Source organism: Peromyscus leucopus, chromosome 12 (genome assembly GCF_004664715.2).
Source record: "Peromyscus leucopus breed LL Stock chromosome 12, UCI_PerLeu_2.1, whole genome shotgun sequence".
Classification (NCBI taxonomy): Eukaryota; Metazoa; Chordata; class Mammalia; order Rodentia; family Cricetidae; genus Peromyscus; species Peromyscus leucopus.
Window position 1 is genome coordinate 57,646,455 of NC_051073.1, and position 18,346 is coordinate 57,664,800.

Genomic DNA, 18,346 nt, shown 5'->3' on the forward strand with positions numbered 1-18,346 from the left:
AGGCTTTGGGGATTTGCATGAGGTAGGAGGAGAGTGGGAATGCCTGGGGCTATTACCAGAGACAGTCCTGGCAGCAAAACCCGGAAAGACCCATAAAAGGTTTACGACACTCTGCAAACGCCGACAGGCACTGATTTGACATTCGTTCAACAAAAGCAGCCCCTTCAAGTCGGAGTTGACCCTCCTCTGCAAATATCTGCACCTAGTAATAGTTAATAACCGGCAACACATTACCCAAATCACCACCCCATCTACATCAATAACCTCAAGTCAGAATGACTACCTAGGAAATACTCATTTGGTGCTCCACCTTCAGTGGATGTTTTATATATATATATAAAACTCAGTCATCACCATTCTCCCAGAGCTGAGGAAAATGGATTCTCAGAGAGGTAACATGTACCAACACGAAGTAGCCAGCAAGGCTGGAATTTGAACCCGAGACTGTCATACTTAATTCTCTGTTTTAAGTGGGTTTCACAGTATATTTACTATTTGCTATATTTACAATTTCTACTGAAAGGCCCGACATGCCAAACTAGATCCACTGACTCCCAACTCTACGCCCCTAAGACATCTGATGACTTTCAAGGAACTTCTAAACAAACCCAGGGGATCCACACTGAAAAGTAAATGTAGACTATGCAAACACTAAGCCAAGAAACTTGACTTTCTGGCTTCTGGAGGTTTGCTGGGTCTCTTGTCTTGGCTGCTGGGGTTGGTAACACCTTGGCCCTATCATTCCCAAAGTTTAGGTGAGTGCTCAGTAGTCTAGAACCATCCAAATGCTAACTCCGCAGGGACTCACTGAACTGAACAACCTAGCAAAAATTAGGAAAAATTAGAAGTTGTTAAATGTGCTGTTGAAGTTTCCATCTCGACAAATACTAAGTGCACACTAAACGTCCTGAATGTCATTTTTCAAGGGAGAGGCCACAAACAATGGCAACTCGATGCCTGAAACAAATCACCAAATAAAGCTTAAAGAACAGTGTGACCCAGGAAGAAGGGCAGTATGGGGAGGGCAGAGCCGAGTGAGGGGCGAGGTGTGAGAAGAAGGAGAGCAGGATTTGTCCTGGTAAGACAGACTGCAGAGGCATAGTTACCAAAGTGTGAAAGCTCTTGGCAGGCTAACGGAAGACATTTTAAATCTTTCATTGGAATCAATTGATCTGCAAATGGTTTCATGCTCCCCTCTCTCTGGAGAGAGGTAGACAAGGCACTAGAGCATTTGGAGTACAAAGGCCACGGCCTCTCTCACAGTGCTGCTTTGGACCTGTAATGCCTTTTTGGTGTCTGGTTTGGTCTTATGGTTCTTTTTTTAAGCCTGGGTGTCACTTCAGCCTAGGCTGACCTGGAACTCTCTAGGTGGCCCAGGCTGGCCTAGAATTCTTGGAAATCCTCCTGTTTGGCCTCCCACATGCTAGGATTCCAGTGTCACCTGTGCTGTGGAGGGTGGGGATGTCCACACTCGGCTTTTGTCGTCTGCCTGCTTCCCGATCAACCTGCCTACTTCATCGAGAAGCAGCTGTTTGTGCATCATGCAAGGGTGGGAGTCCCTGCCAGCTGTGGACTGGAAAGTCAGGGCAGGCAGGCATAGGGAAACAACCATGACTCTGCCCGGGATAGAATTTCAAAGCGGGTCAGCAAGACTACCCGAGGGCTTGGCCCTGACTCTTTAAAGAGACAGGCAGGTCCACTCCTCACTGCTGGCTTGTCCAGCATCCCTACCGTCCACCTGTGATTAGTTAGCAGGGGCCACTAACATTCATCTAGCAGTTATCCTTTCTAATGTTAAACAAGATACTGTTTCATTATCTAATTTTTTAACAGGGTATCACTACATACTCCCTGCCCGCCCCCCTTTTTCTAAATAGAAGAAAAAGGCTTAGAGTAGCTAAGACCCTTGCCTAAGATCACAGAGTTCATGGGTGAACGATGATTAGAGCCTAGGTCAGTGTGAGTCTAAACTGCAGTTTTCCACTACACCATTCTCCAAGGTATGTGGGGGAGTTGATACCACCTACATACATTTATTATTACAGAGGAGCTGACTATGTTTGAGTGGTGAGATTAATGTCCATAGACCAGCAGAATACAATAACAGGAAATTATGTCTTTTTTTTAAAAAGCCAGTTAGCGATAAAAGGAAAAAAATATATATATATAGTGTGTTAAGATACTATGTCCTTCTGAGGAAACCCACAGACATGGAAACACACACACAGTGGAAAAACAGAAGTTAAGTCATTTGACCATTTAAGTCAGTAAGTGTTTATTCAAACTGTGGGGCAGTAACAGACACAAAGGTGAATGGAAAGGGATTTGTTTGATCTAGAGGGAAGACTAACCTGGAAAAAAACCTGCATTCTCCTAAAAGATAACCCCAGGGTCAAAGGAAAAATCTCTGACAGGGGCACAAAGAATAAGGGGCAAACAATTGCAGGGAGGTGATTTAGGGTGGTCTGGAATCTGGGCAGGTGCTCTCCAACCAGGGAGGGCACTCGAGGAATAGGGAACAGATGTGTGGGCCAGCCTAGTGTTCTAGGTGTTTGTTCACTATGATAGTAAGGTGACTCGAGACCTCCCATACAACTGTGTGACAAACACTCGCAGGTCCCACGGTCAGGTGACGACATGCCTGAGGATGAGGACGAAGACAAGCAGCAGCAGCCTAGCTTGCTCAAGTATGGCTTCACCATGGTTATAAACAAACACCTCCCATCTCCCGGCTGGAGACTGAGTTCCACATCTGTGTTGCTGATGGCCCTGTAGTGGGTGGGTGTCCAGCTTCTTGGAGCTGAATGTGTCCTGACTCGGATCCTTCACGGGCTCTTCTTCGGGGAAACAGCTTCCTGAACAGTTGCTGACTATTGAGTTCTACAAAACTGGACATTGATGTCTCGTGCTTCACCAAGTTGTCTCTTTGACGTTTGAGTCAACTCTAAGAGGAACTGATCTTATACACTCAATGTGACCGTTCAGGATGACCTCATGGTTAGGTGGGCGAGATGGAAAACTAACTTCTTACTCAATATCCATTGACCCCTTCCTTCCGTGAAACAGTTTCAGTTTGCCCAGAGATCTGACAAGACACGGAAGAGGCGGGCCCTGTTTAAACCACTTAACCTTAGGTGTGCCCCTGACTGCTAGTTTTCTAAAAATACACATGACAATATGGCTCCATCTGACGGAAAGGTGGACTTAGAGATTCCATGCTGGGGGACAGGCTTCTGCCTCTTCTGCCTGCCTGTCTTAAACAAGAACGTGCACGATTCATTTCATTTGTCCTGGAAGAGAGAACTCAGAGATGACAATAACCCCGGGTGCTGGGTGGTACCAGCAGCTACCAGACAGTCGCATACCAAGGTGCCCCAACTCTGAACTCTAACACTTACGCTCATTTCCCTTGGTGGGAATTTTATATATGTGCTATCGAACTCACTAGACTTGGCAAAATACTGTGAGTTTTACTTTTTTTTCAAAGACAGGGTCTTGTAGCCCTGGTTGGCCAGGAATTCACTATGGAGAACAGGCTAGCTTTGAACTTACAGATCCACTTGCCTCTGCCTCCTGAGTGCTGGGATTTAAGGTTGTACCTTCTTGGCTAGGGGTGAGACTTCGGACTTACTTCTCTTTCTCCTGTGCTGGAGTGTTGTCTGGCTTGAGCTTGCACAGGTCCTGTACATGCTGTCACAGGTCTCTCTGAGTTCATGTGGCACTGGCCCTGCTGCGTCTGGAAAAGGCAACTGATATCTGCTAGGAGAAGGAGAATCAGTTTTCTTCAACCGAGTGGCACTGGGTATATCAACCACAGGCCAGGGGAGGCAGGCCTCATGGTCAGGAATAGTTGGCCAACAAAATTAGACTCCATGGTGTGTGTGTGTGTGTGTGTGTGTGTGTGTGTGTGTGTGTGTGTGTGTGTGATAGGTGTATATGTGTTCATGTGGGTATTGTGCTTGTGGAGGCTAGATGTCAATGGTGTATCGATTTCCCCTATATTTTTTTTTTTCTTTTTTGAGACTGGGCTTCTCAGTGAACCTGGAGCTCAGACTGTCTAGACTGGCTGGCCAGTAAACTAGAGCTCTGGAGAGCTGTCTTCTCTCTCTCTCTCTCTCTCTCTCTCTCTCTCTCTCTCTCTCTCTCTCTCTCTCTCTCACACACACACTCTCACACACACACACACACACACACACACACACACACACAGTTGGGGTTGCAGATGCCCACCTCTGGCCCTGGCTTTTATATGGGGCTGAAGATCGAAACTCCAGTCCTCACACTTGTGAGGCCGGCACTTCGTCCACTGAACCATCTCCAAGCCCGTAAATTTTTAATAGCTAAAGAAAGAACCTGGGGGCAGAGTTACACATGAATTCTTGTGGGAAGCACCTTGAATACCCAGCATCGGAAAAAAACATTCAGGTTTTCATTTCTGACCATTTTTATTTATGTACTCACCAGATTAGAAGCTCTTTATGAGTACACACCTTACAATCTTTGTATTCTGAGCACAGCAAAGTTGACACGGTGTGCCTGGAGGACAGTCTGTATACATAATGCATGTTGTCATGTGTTGTCTGAGCTCACTGAGAAGCTGGCTCTGGAAGTGGTGTTGCTCCCCCACCCCCACCCCACCCCACCCCTGCCATTCTGCACACACTTTATTTAGACGGTGGTTCTCAACCTTCCTAATGCCGTGACCCTTTAATACAGCTCTTTGTGTGGTGGTGACCTCCAACTATAACATCATTGTCCTTGCTACTTCATAACTGGATTTTTGCTACTGTTATGAATTGTAATGTAAATATCTGTGTTTTCTGATGGTCTAGGGCAAACCATATGAAAGGGTTAGTCGACCCACAAAGGGGCTACACAGGTTGAGAACCATTGCTTTAGACCCAAGCATGTTTGTTTATGTCCAGTGTCCTCCAAAACAAACTCACCCTGGTTCAGGGAGAGCAGTCAAGGGCATTTAAAACTGTGCCCTCGAGAACCGCTAGAAAGTGAACTGTTTCCATCAGAGACTATTTATCCCGTAATGTAAAAATGCCTGCAGTGGGAATGGGAAGCTGGAAGGACCCTCTCATTAGGAATTCCAGCTGCCTCAGCTTCCCGGTCGGTTTCTGCTGGATAACTGTGAGCAGCTGACTTGAGGGTTACCTTCCTGTTGTCACGTGTCCTTTACAAAGAGGCACTACTCTCCCGACTCTGAAACAGGAACTCCAGCTGGCTGCCCCAGCAGGGCTCCCCTCTTCACTCCTGCCAGGTGTCCTGGGCGCCCGCTTGGATGGTCTTCTGCTGTCTGTCCTGACTTTTGCTTCCTATATACTTACTAAATCCACTTGGTCAAGACTGAAAGTGAGGCTGTAAGTCACAGGTCATTCTCCAGTCCAACAGAGCCACAGTGAGTCAGACCACGTAACTCGATACTTAGGGCTGTCCCAACACATCATCAGCCTCTGCTAAATACATACTGGATAACTATATATCTGCAAACATGAACTTTTATCAGGTATCTGGTACAGTAAGCACTGGGCTCAGATGACAATCGAGACTCACACGCCGGGTCATCAGCTATTTCTCTCAACACCTGTACTCACCTCACCTGTAAAGTGGGGGTACAGTTTCTCCAGAAGCATCACCCCAGACCCAGGGGAGGCAGAGTAATTGTAGGTTTGGCCTTGCCTAGGGACATGACCTGTTTTCATTAACTTTGAAGTTGAACGTCTCAAGGTAAGACAAAGGGACCTGTTAGACAGAGTGGATCTATACTGAGTTTAGGAATTACTGAGCATGAGAAAGGTGTGTCAGCATTCGGTGGTCACCCACTAGATCAAATTCTTTACTTTCCATTCGCTGTGTTAGATCTAAGTATTATTACTGAAATGCTGCATACTGTTTCTGGAAAGGCTGTGCACTGGGAAGGATAGGCAGAGGGTCTCCTGAGATGTATTTTCAATGTGTGTTTTAGTTCCTTACAAATCAGGCGAGAATATCAAACTGGAAAAGGTCAACTATCAATGTGTTGCCTCTGAGCTGAGGGAAATGGGCCCCTCAGACACTAAGGAACACATGGATATTGCCTTTCTAAATATGAATTGGCAGTATCCATGGAGAGCCTTGAAAACATGCATTACCTCTAAATACCCTTCACCGAGTGATAGGCTGGTGGGTTTCAGCTGATTTCTTCTTTACATGACCATAAAAACCAGCCAACACCACAGCATATCTCTCTCTCTCTCTCTCTCTCTCTCTCTCTCTCTCTCTCTCTCTCTCTCACACACACACACACACACACACACACACACACACACACGCCAGATACAACATTCTGGTTACGTTACAGTAAGCTACAGAATGAATTCATACATCTAACTAACTGAGTGCAAAATATTAAGGGGAAGAGATATTACAATCTCATTAGTAAATAGGAGCACACTTAGAAAATAAAAAAGTCTTATTTCCACTTTAAAATATGTATAACCAGGGCTGGAAAGATAGCTCAGCAGTTAAGAGTGCTTGCTGTTCTTACAAAGCAACCATGTCTGGTTCCCAGCAGCCACATAACAGCTCACATCTGTAACTCCAGTCCCAGGGGCTCTGATACCTTCAGGCCTCTGAGGGCACCAGTACACATGTGGTACAGACATACATACACACAGGAAAACGCTCAGACACGTAAAAGAAAAATACATCTTTTTCTATAATGCAGAGTATGACTGCACATGCCTCTAACTCCAGGATGCAGGAAGCAGAGGAAAGAGCCCAAGTTCAAGGCTATCTGGGCTATAAGGAAAGACCCTGTCCCACCTCTCCCCAAATGTAAATACAGAGGGTATCTGCAACAGTTTATGTAAAGCTTAGCATTGGCTGACGGGGTTGTAGACCTGTCTTCCACTTTGTAGTCTAGGGTGTGTGTGAGCAGTCTGAGCAAACTATACAGCATTTATTAAAAGTGCTCTATCCAAATGAATGTTAAGTAAAACTATGACTAACGAATCAAGAATTAGAGAATTCTAGTAACACTACACGGCGGTGGCCAGGTGATTACAGTGACGTCAGTACTGACAAACCTTAAGTTAGCTAGTGTTTCTTTTCAGACGAGAAAGCAGACTCAGACACTGAGACTTACCGACAGCACGTGGCCGGTGGCTAAACCCTGTCTGTCATCCTTCAAAGCCAGAGGTTAAAGCAAGAGGATTCCAAGTTCAAGGGCTCAGAGTATGGTCCAGGTCTAGCCTAGGCAACTTAGTGAGCGCCTGTCTCAACCACACTATAAACAGCAAACACAGGGCTGGGATAAAGCTTAACGACAGAACATTTACGTCACTTGCCTCAGGCCCCAGGTCCAATCCCCAACACAATGACTACGACCAGAACAAACCGGGGAAAAGAGGGAAAAAGCCACACCCTTAACCCATGAGTTAGGTCAGTCGGAGTTCGGACCTGACTGAGCTCTTTTACTCTATGAAGGATTCAACCTCGCCACCCCACCACACATGAAGATTAAATACTCCTTAGTGATATCCCTCAGCACCTTTTGTTTCTGAGGTTTTCGTTTGTCTGAGGTATGTACACCAGACAAGTTCTCAGCCACTAAGCTGAATCTCCAGCCGGCATTTGAGATTTTCAACTCAATGCACTAAAAGGCAAAATACGGTCAACCGCGAGTCTTGACTGAGATGATGTGGCTGTGACATCACTCTGAACAGTAAAAGATGTTCATTCCTAGTTCCATATTCCAAGATTTTACTTCTTGAGAGAAGAATCTGCTTTCTCCTAACAATAACTAATCCCGTGATGTCCCAATAACTCAAAAGAAACTCAAAGCACAAGAGTTGCTGCTATACATTGTAAGAGAAAAATGAAACCGAACACAAAGTTACGCGGGTGTGTGAGGAACAGAAAAAGAAACAACAGAGACTGTTTTCCACATTTTCTTTCCTTTTGTTTTTTAATAAATTATAAATACTTTATCCACTTATCAAAGTTCAGCAAAGAACTTCCAAAATATTTCATCTTCTTCATTCTTCAGGGATTATTCATTCACAAAGTAGGCCACCTACAGAAAAGATTTTATTTTAGAAATTCAGAGTTCAAACATCAAATCAGAATCAGGGATTTAGGGACTTAAGACCATCAGCAATAAATGCTTCCCTGAAATACTAAATAACGGTCACAATCCTTCTAAACCAGTCATGAAATAAAGATTGCTTTATAAAAATTCTAGTTTAGAAACTAACACTACCCCTGAAACTGTTCATTACAATAACTAATCTTTAGAAGCTTTTGTGAGGTAAAAACACTATTTTTCTTAAAAGTACCTTTTAAAACAGGCCAAGGCACTGTACTTTTAACATTAAATAGAAGAGACCTGCAAGTCTCTGCTGATCCAAGAGCTTCTGGCAACAGTCCACGTTCAAGTCGGGAGGAAGGTCAGTTCAGTACACAGTTCCTGTGGGTAGTCCTCCTTGACCCAAGGGCAAGTCAAGAGAAGTCTCTAGGTCCACAGCGAAGATCCAGGGGGAGAGCGGCAGAGGACAGCGCTGCTGGCCTAGTCTCCAGTCAGGCTTCTCGCCATGACCCCTGACCCACGCCCGCCCTAGTCCCTATGCAAGAAGATGGAGAGTAGCATTGAAAAGGTGGCTACTAGGCAGCCAATACTGAAGTCTAAATCAAGAACTTCCTAGACTTGTTCCCTCTGTTTGACTTAGACAGGAAACAAGCCTCACCAACATACAGACAACCTAAATTCCCTTTTTCCTAAAGAGCTTGAAGGAAGAACAATGCCCTTGAGCAAAGGTCTGAGCAGGAAAAAGCAGCAGAAACGGAGCTATGCACCATTTCGACGGCCTGTCGCACCCTTACTTCTTTGGTACTGCTACCTATCAGCGGGGCTGACTGTGAAAGAGGATATAAATAAACTCCTGGTTCTTCTCTGGGTGGAGAGTCCCTGGTAAGCGGGACTGTCTTTTGATTTTGGCATTTCAGAGGGTCTTAATAGGTGCTTTGTCTTGTTTTTAAGTTTGAGTGTTACAAATGATCCCTGTAATGCATTATCTTGAAATACTTTTGTAAAAAATATAGGTATAAAATAAAGTTCAATTAAACAAACAAATAGCATCATCATTACTTTAATTGGATTTTAGCAGGTTTTCCATGTTTCTTCTGACCCTTAAACACAGGAAGGTAAGAACCACCCACTTCCTGGTATCTCTCGTTAGGTGCTAGATTTGTCAACCTTCTCTCTCAGTAAGAGGAAGGTGTAAGATTGAAGACTGTCTACACTCACTGCCATAATATCTATTTTTTCTTTATAGTTTCTGAGTCTCTTTTTGCTACCCTTAAGTCTTGAGACACTTCATATTTAGCATATTCTCTGTTTCTATAGCATTAGCAGATGGATGTAAAGGACTGGAAAATCATTTGAGAGTTAGAGTCAGCAGGTGAATTCTGGAAAGTGTTCCTTAAGTGTTTTCGAGGTGAGAACCAGTGGCTGATGTAGAGAACTTGGAGATGGAGCATGGAGAGGGTAACATTTATCCCATCTGCTGTGAGACAGCTCCGATTAAGATCTATGGAGGGTTTGAACTAGGGACCTTTCATGACCACTGCTGGAACAACCTAAGTTTGGGAAGTATTTTTCCTCCGAAGAGGTTCTCAGAAAATATGGTCTACCATATTAGCAGTCTAAGAGACACACCAATTTAATCAGGCTCGCCTCAGAGCAGGGCAGGTGGCTGTGCTGGAGTTTACTATGGGCAGAGGCTTGGTTCTGAGGTATGTGTTCCCATGCATTCCAGCCACACATCCTTTTCATTAGTATTCCTTATAAGTCTCAGGACTAAGATTAAGGAAACGTACAGTCCTAAAAATGAGCGAGCTGGCAATAAAAGCTCATGAAGTGTACGAGTAAAACCCAGAGTGCCTCTGTTTGGAGAATACAAAAAATGTCATCCCACCACTACCCTTCACTGAGCCTCCAATCCCCATGAAGCTCTAGGCAGAGCTTAAAATAACTGAGTAGAAAGAGCTAGAACATGAAGAAAGCCATGACAGACGTCGGGGCCTGTATCTTCAAACACTCCTCTCCTCCAGTCACACTTCTTATCGGGGAGGGGGTATTTATCTCCTTTCTATACTTCAAAGACCATGAGGAGTCATGGGTGAAATTCCGAAGGGAGGGAAAGAGGAAGAAACTACCTCTCCGCTACTATTAAACTAGAATGTGGCCTTGCTATCTCTCTGCCGTCACTAAATCAGAGGTGGCGGGGAGATGTGACGTGAGGACTGCACAAACAGAATGTTTGCCTGGAGGCTGAGGTTCCAGTTCCGATCCTGCTGAGCCCAGCTCAGGAATCCTGCCACACTGAACCACCATTAATGTCCCCATTCATTCACTCATTCATTTGATCAATGATACCCTAATCGGCATCTACTGTGTGCCAGGGAGTGGTCTTGGTGCTAGGGATAGGCTGGGAGTGAAACCAGATGCTTCCCAGAACGTACATCCTAGCTAGGAGGCAGAATGATCACTGTAAGAAGATGCTCGGCATACAGGTGGTAACTGTAAAGACAAGAGTAGCTGCTAGCCACAGAACAACTATTAACCTTGTTCTAAATTAAGAATTCAGTTCCCCGGCCTCATTAGGCCCAATTCAAGTGCTTAATAGCTACACAGGGCTAGTGGTTACCACACTGGAGAATGTGGTTACCATCTACCTCTACCATCATAGAAAGGCCTACTGGACATGGCTGGAACAGCAGCAGGGAAGGGGCACTACTTCACACGGGGCATGGAGGAAAAGCCCCTCTAATGAGACTTGGAGACAGCAACTGGAATACAACAGGGTACTTGAACTTCCCACAGCTGTGGGCCTCTCTGACCCTGATGTAACTCCAAAGGCTCTTATCAAGACAGTTCTCAAAAGCTTCATATTGTCTCAGATTTACTGGCTGCTCTCAAACGCCATCATTTACTGCCCCATACTAGCAACTGAAAAGCTACTTTTAAAGCACTATTTAAACACTCTTGGATTAACCAGGCAAGCTACCTTCCAGAGAGAATGCTGCCCCGTAGCCACCTCTGTAAAGTAAGACACAAACCTGAAGCAATACAGTTGACTCACCCTGTCATATCTTAAACCCCAGGGCTCTCATGCACTCTTTGTGGGCCTCGATGAGATGTCCACAGTGTTCTTCTCCTTTCTCAATGATGCTGTAAAATGAAAGGCACTGGTTACCTAACAGACAGAAAGCACAGAATATATGACCGTGCAGGGGAGCGAGACTGTGGGTATCAGAAGGTGGCTGAAGTTACAAACAAAACCCTACTACACCGAAGAGCGTGGCTCCTGTGCCCTGTTTGATCTTACGACAGTTCCACGCCCACAAAGATGTTCCACACAACTAAGGTTTTGAGGTTTGTTTTTGTCGTTGTTTGGGGAAGGTTCTAACTAGATGAAATAATTATGTGTAGCAAACGATGTCTTTAGTCTATACCCAAGGAATAATAAACTTATTTATAATGAAATCAATTGAATAGTTACATTAGACGGAGGGAAGAGGGAAGCACTTCACTTTGGGGCCTTATTATCACACAGGAATTAACTTCCTGTTTCTCCTTACATTCAAACACACTTAAACCTACTTGTAATCATTAAACACCCAACAACATAAACAGCAAAAAAGATCTGGTAGCCAGGAGCCGTAAGATGAATCCTTCTTTGAAAGATTAACTGGCATTTCATTGATAAAAACCTATGAAGTAGCCATAAGAGCTAGAATGTACTGACACATGCCTGAAATCACATTTGGGAAGCTGAGGCAGGAGGAACCTAAGTCGGAGGCCAGCCTGGGCTACATGTCAAGACCCTGTCTCAAAAGGAGTTGGGGAACAGGGCCTACTACTAATCCTTACCAGCAAATGAGAGACTGGGTGGGACTGACGGTGAGTTCCATATAATAGACACCTTACAGAAATGCTGGATTAGTCCATTTATTGGACTCATTACACACACACAGGAGGCAGACATGTTAAGTACCTTGCACAAGGTCATCAAATTGGAGGATCAGGGTTCAAGGTCTGCCTGTATTTCTAAGCTCTTAATCTTGACGTCACATTTCCCAAAGTTTCCAGAAGCACGCATTACCATTGCAGGAACCTCGGTATCAGACCCATCTTTAAATTCTCCATTTACAGTATGGCTTGCAAAGTAGTGATAATAACTAAGGTTCACTTAACTATCTTACTATACCAACGGATAATTTCTCTTTCGTGGTATGTTTTTTAAAACATAGTCTCACTCTGTTGCTCAGGCTAGACTTGAACAGTGGCAATCCTCCTGCTTTGGTCTCCCCAATAATGAATAACGGGTGCTCCCCAGGCATGAGCACCCATATCTTTCTACTATTACTTTTCTGCTTTGGTGGGAGAAACAGACGGAGATGCATATTCACATTATCTGAGGACTGCTAATGAGATCTAGAATTGAGACTTCATAAAAGTGAGGAAAAAACAAAACCTTTTGTGACTTGATAAGATAAACATTAATGTCACCTATATTGTACACAGGGTTGTTTTTTTCTTTAATTTGTTTTTATTTTATGCGTATGGTTGTTTTGCCTACGTGTTTGTCTGTACACCATGTGTATGCAGTGCCCACAAGAGCCATAAGAGGTCGTCGGACTCCTCTGGGACTGGAGTTGAAGACGCTGGTTAGCTAATCGGGTGGGTGTTGGGAACTGAAGCCAGGTGCTGTGGAAGGGCAACCAGTTCTCTTAAAACAGAGCCATCTCTCCAGCCCCAGACAGGCTGCTTTTTAGCCTTCGGCCCTTTAAAAGGGGGAAAGGGATCCCTACAGAAATGCATCCTGTGTCCAACTATACGCTCAACGCTTTGGAAAAATTCTTAGAAATCACCTGAAAATTTTACACTCTGGTCTTGCTACATTTACCATAGCTAAGTGCTATAGGAATGGCTGTTGACAGATCCCCGCATATTAAGTTCCGTTAAGTCAAACACCATCTTGACGCACTTCTATATATCTGGACCTAAGAAGGTTAAAGGGCACTGTAGCAAGGAATGAAGGACGAGAACCTCGGGGCCAACCTGACCTCTTGCCCTCTCCCGTTACCCCGGAGACCGAGGTGCGCGCTCAGGGAACAGGGTGACTGCGAAACTATGGGTCCCCTTAACTCTGGAGTGCCAGGGAGCAGAGCGGAGCCGAGGCTGCGGAAGCCCGACCGGCCGTCCCTCCCCGGCTGCGCACTGACCACGCATCGCGCGCCTTCTTGGTCTCCGGGCAGGCGCAGCAAGGCTTCAGCGGCTTCTTCTCCTGAGCCTCAGGCGGGGCAGGGCTGGCGGCGGCCAGACCCGGCATCTTTCCAGCCGAGAGCAGCAACGAGCGCACACGCGCAAAGACCCCAAGCGGCGGCCAACCCGAGCTGCCGGCACCCACTTCCGCAGGCACGCTAAAGAGAACAGGAAGTCCCGCCTCTCTCCGAACGGAAGCGAGCCCCGAGCTGCGCGTGCGCAAAAGAAGCGGGACCGAGGGCATTGACCCAAGGGCATGGCTTCAGCGCAGGCGCAAAGGTTAAAAGGTCACCCGGAGTGTTATTTTTGAGATTGCAATTTAATTGCGACATTTTCCCTTTCTCTTTTCTCCCTATAAACCCTCACATATCCATACCCCTTCCCCGCTGTCCTTCAAATTTATGACCTCTTTTTTTAACTAATTGTTATTGCATGCATATATATAGATATATACACATATATAAATGTATACATATATATTCCTAAATATAACCTCTTCAGTTCAGTATAATGCTACCTGTATGTATGTTTTAAGGATTGACCTTTCAGCACTGAACAACCAATTAGTGTGCTCTTCCCTTGGGAAGACCTCCTTTCCCATTCCCAGCTTTCCTCTTTTTTTTTGAGTTGATGCCTTTTCTCCATCTAATCTGGCGTACTTATTTCACCCATAGTTTTAAAGTGTGCTTGGGCAGGCCTTGCAAAGATGGAGCATGGGGAGACAGCTGAAAGGCCTCTCAGTCCCTCCATGGATGTTGAAACTGTAGCCCAAGAAAGCAAAATGACTTCCTGAGCACCATGAGAGAAACCATTAGTGAAATTCAGTTCCTTTGAGTACAGGTCCTGGGGCATTTCGTGACCTCCCTTCTTCCTTCTCTTCCCCCATCATGCTGTACAATCTGCAGATGTTGGGGACAAAGGTCCCCTAATTCCTATTCCTCTCCGGCATATACACTAAATCTTCAGCTAACATTTCTTGACACAGTAGTTATGAAAGAGAATGTGAAGCTTTTTTTGTCTAGTTTCAACTCTCTCTCTCTCTCTCTCTCTCTCTCTCTCTCTTTCTGTGTGTGTGTGTGTGTGTGTGTGTGTGTGTGTGTGTTGGTGAATAAGAAGGTAATTGGTTAAAATGTTAAACCCTCAGTGAAGCTCCATGGCTTCAACTTGGCCATTCTTGCTATAAGGACGTTCACTAAGATGGTACTGGGCACGAGTTTGAATGACTTCCTTAAACTAGCTTTGAGCTGGGGGCGGGGCTTATTGTTTAAAACACAAGTATTTATAGACAAGGTCTCTGCCTTAAGCTGGATGACCCTGAACCGATCAGAAAGGGTTGGCATTACAAGTATGTGCCATCCATGCCTGGTTTGTAAGGGTTTTCCTAATGCTAGGCAAGCACTCTGCCAACCGAGTTACAGGTCTTCAGTCCCCAACTGGTTTTAGTAGAAATTGTCCAATCATATATTTGTCACTACACCAATTAATAAAATTAAAAATACTTTTTCCTGGCATTTCTTAGATTTGAGTCGGAACAAGATAATCTTCAGCATAATAGCTGTAGAGTGCTAAGTTTGAGAGTCATTTAATCTTCCTAACAAATTGAGATTCAGAAGCACATGGAATTTGTTGAGGGTTACATAGTTCCTGAGGCTCCCCCTCCCCATATTTCATTTACTCTCCTAGGCCATGTACCTCAAATCAAAGTAGCTTTCATTTTACAACCACTGACCTGTATTTACTTGTGCTACTGCATTTTTTGAGTATAATAAATGAGCAAAGAAGAAAAAGAGAGAACTGGAAATTTTATGGGATTAAGAGGATAGAGTTTGATATAATTTGTAGGCCAAAGCAGGGGGGGAAAGAAGAACCGAAACTTTTTTGTAACTGATAATTTTTCATACCATTTTTCCCTTTGTGAAAGAAAGTTCCTGGAATGAACCACACCTTACTCTGAACTTCCTGCAAGGCTGATCAATTGGTTACCAGTTTAATGATGAAGTGAGGGTGGCATGTTGCTCGTCCACAGCCAGATTGTCTTGGAGTAGCTTTAGCCCCCTTAGTGGCCTTTATAGCTCCGTTCTGTACGTGACCTAATATCTTGGTGAGTATTAGGTAAATCCTTTGGGATGTACAAACAGACCCTCTAGTTCCCACCAACCAAAAGGCTGAGAATACAATCAGATACTGTCTGAGGCTATATATGAGATTCCCTCACTCTCCTGTGACCCGTCTGCCTAATGTTTTTAGCACCGTATTTGGGAAGTGGCTTGATTTACGATTTCCTTGGTTCCTTTACTATAAAACTACATGAGACTATTACCATATTGACAGGTGGAATTTGGGGAGTTGTGAATCTGTGTTCCCACACCATGGCCATTCCTATTTGTCTCCAGAATAAACTGCCTCTCACCCCTTTGATGTAAGAGCTGTATTTTGAAGTGGAATTGGTGTTGACTGACCACAACAGTTCTCTGTGTGGCATCCTTAGTTAGCAGCAGGCCCCCAGACAGAGCAATCTTCTGCCCTTGCTTTCTCTAGATTGATGTGTCTGAGCCCGTAATAACCCCTTGGCTGTCTTCTGAACACCATGACCTATAATAGTTGCTTCTTCGAGGTAGAATAGCCTCCTGCTCATGCACAAAATAAAAAGCAAACTGGGAATGGTGGAATGAACTTATAATTCCAGCCCTTGGGAGGCTGCAACAGGAGAATGCAGAGTTTAAGGCCACAGCATGAGTGTGGAGGCCCACAAAGGTTTCCTAATGAGATCTGAGCTTGCTTTACCCAGCAGGGCTGCATTAGAGGATTGCTTGACCATGTGCATGGTTACCAGGTGATTGGAAGGGTCTGCACTTGGCTGTGCTGGGAGGAGGTCTTGCTCCACCTTTTGGCATTCCTATAAAAAGCCCTTTAGAAGAGACAGAAGGGGCCAGTGGATTAGGATCCAGGCCCTCCTGAGGCTATCCCATGTTTCTATCTATTTCTCTCTCCTCTATCTTTCTATCTAAATTTGTTATCCCTCACTCCTCAGGAGCACCCTGGGTAAAATGTGGGAACCGGTCTCCCAGCTGGACTCCCACACCTGAGCTGTATACTAGGTTCAAGTCCAACCTAGGTCTCAAAGCATGATCACGTTTAAAAAACAAACAAGAGATCTCTTTTCAAAATGGAAATATTTACTAACTTGTACTCAGCTACTTAACTCTTGATTTAGGATGCTATCACTAACTTATACAAATGGGTTATTTTTCCTTTTACCTTTTATGAATGAGTATGCATTAAGCTTTACTTTTCTTTTTTTGTTTTTTTTTTTTTTTTTTGGTTTTTCGAGACAGGGTTTCTCTGTGTAGCTTTGCGCCTTTCCTGGAACTCGCTTTGGAGACCAGGCTGGCCTCGAACTCACAGAGATCCACCTGCCTCTGCCTCCCGAGTACTGGGATTAAAGGCGTGCGCCACCACCGCCCGGCCCAAGCTTTACTTTTCTTTCTCAGCCTACATGCTTGTAAATTAAGATGGTTTGTTTTATATTAAATGGAGATTAAGAATATAAAACATGCCCAATTATTGTTTCCTATTTAATCCCAAGAAAAACATCAATAACGGATTTCCCCCAAGAAGAGCTGTAATTAGGTTATTAAACTGAAGGGCCTGAGATATAACTCAGTGGGTAAAGATGCTAGCCACCAAGCCTGATGACCTGAGTTCAGTCCCCAGGACTAAGTTGGCGGCATGAGATAAACAACTCCATACATACACTGTGGCACACACACACACACACCAAAAATTTAAAACTTGAAAATAGGTTAACATATGGAGACTAAGAAAAGATAAGATTAGTTAGAAGAAGTTTAATACTTTTTATATCCAGTTATTGCTCCTTAATTTTTATTTTAACTAGCAATTTACCCTTCTTAACTCTTGACTGTTGTTTTACAATTACTAAATTAATAGGTGACAAGCTTGAAATAGTGACTTGAGCAGAGTTAGGTGGCACCAACTAGCAGTTCTGTGAGTGGGATGACAGAGCCACTAACACAGCCAACAACTAAGGAATTACTTTTTTTTCCCTTTTTCTTTTTTTAGTTTTCAAGACAGGGTTTCTCTGGGTAGCCCCTGGCTGCCCTGGAACTCACTCTGTAGACCAGGCTGGCCTTGAACTCACAGAGATCTGCCTACCTCTGCCTCCTGAGTGCTGGGATTATAGGCATGCGCCACCACCACCCGGCATGAATTACTATTTAAAGTTCTTCAGTGATAAAGATGTCCTATGCCTACCATGCCTAAATTCGATGACGTCACCCAAGAAGGGGTGGGTGGTTGCAGCTGGCAGAGTAGGAGCGACACCGTGTGTTGAGAGTGGAGAATTACAAGGCCTACATTCTCATCAGTCGATTTAATAACCAGCCTCTGTGTTGCTTTCAGAACTAAGTAGTTTTACATAATATTTTCATGTCTGCCTCTGAAGGAAAAAAAAGCGTTCCAATTTCCCTGGGGAAATACATACTATACAATATTCTCTGATTTCTGATTTCCCTGAAAAGACCGAGTTTTTACCTTATTTGCAGGCCAGTTCAAAAGTGATGGTAGAAGCCATCAAACTACTGGGTCACAAAGAAGGGACAGTTTATTAGTAACAGCAGCAGAAGCAGAAGCAGCAACACAGAGCATTAGCATCTTTATACCAGGTTCCAGAAGCCCATATCCCAGGGGTGATGTGAAGAAGACCAAATGATAGCCACACGGGTATTGGGTATTTGTAGGAATACAACATTTGTAATGAAGAGAAATAAAAATGTCACCACCACCACCACCATCACACACACACACACACACACACACACACACACACACGCTTCTGCTTAAAGGGCAATGCTGCCTCTATCACCCAACATTATCTCCTACTCAAAGGGACAAGGACAGACAGAGCCCTCTCTGCCTTGCAAGACACAATGGAAATTAACCCCTGTGGAGAGTTCTCTCAACATGATCAAATCTTTCCTTTTAACTAAATTTCATTAACAAGCATCT

The 18,346-nt window shown here is 44.5% G+C and overlaps 1 protein-coding gene across 2 annotated transcripts; it reads right to left on the reverse strand.

The window, feature by feature from the left end:
* Positions 1 to 7,927: 7,927 nt before the first annotated feature.
* LOC114701484 (cytochrome c oxidase copper chaperone) lies at positions 7,928 to 13,495 on the reverse strand. Of its 2 annotated transcripts, none has more exons than XM_037209760.1 (3): positions 13,279 to 13,495; positions 11,110 to 11,221; positions 7,928 to 8,065 (listed from the first exon to the last, which is right to left on the reverse strand). In XM_037209760.1, exons 1-2 carry the CDS (start codon positions 13,383 to 13,385, stop codon positions 11,137 to 11,139), a joined length of 192 nt encoding a protein of 63 aa, XP_037065655.1. In that variant the 5' UTR covers positions 13,386 to 13,495; the 3' UTR covers positions 7,928 to 8,065; positions 11,110 to 11,136. The 2 variants fall into 2 exon arrangements, with proteins under 2 accessions (XP_037065655.1, XP_028737422.1); XM_028881589.2 differs by having other exon boundaries at positions 11,133 to 11,221; positions 13,279 to 13,494.
* Between the last annotated feature and the right edge of the window lie 4,851 nt (positions 13,496 to 18,346).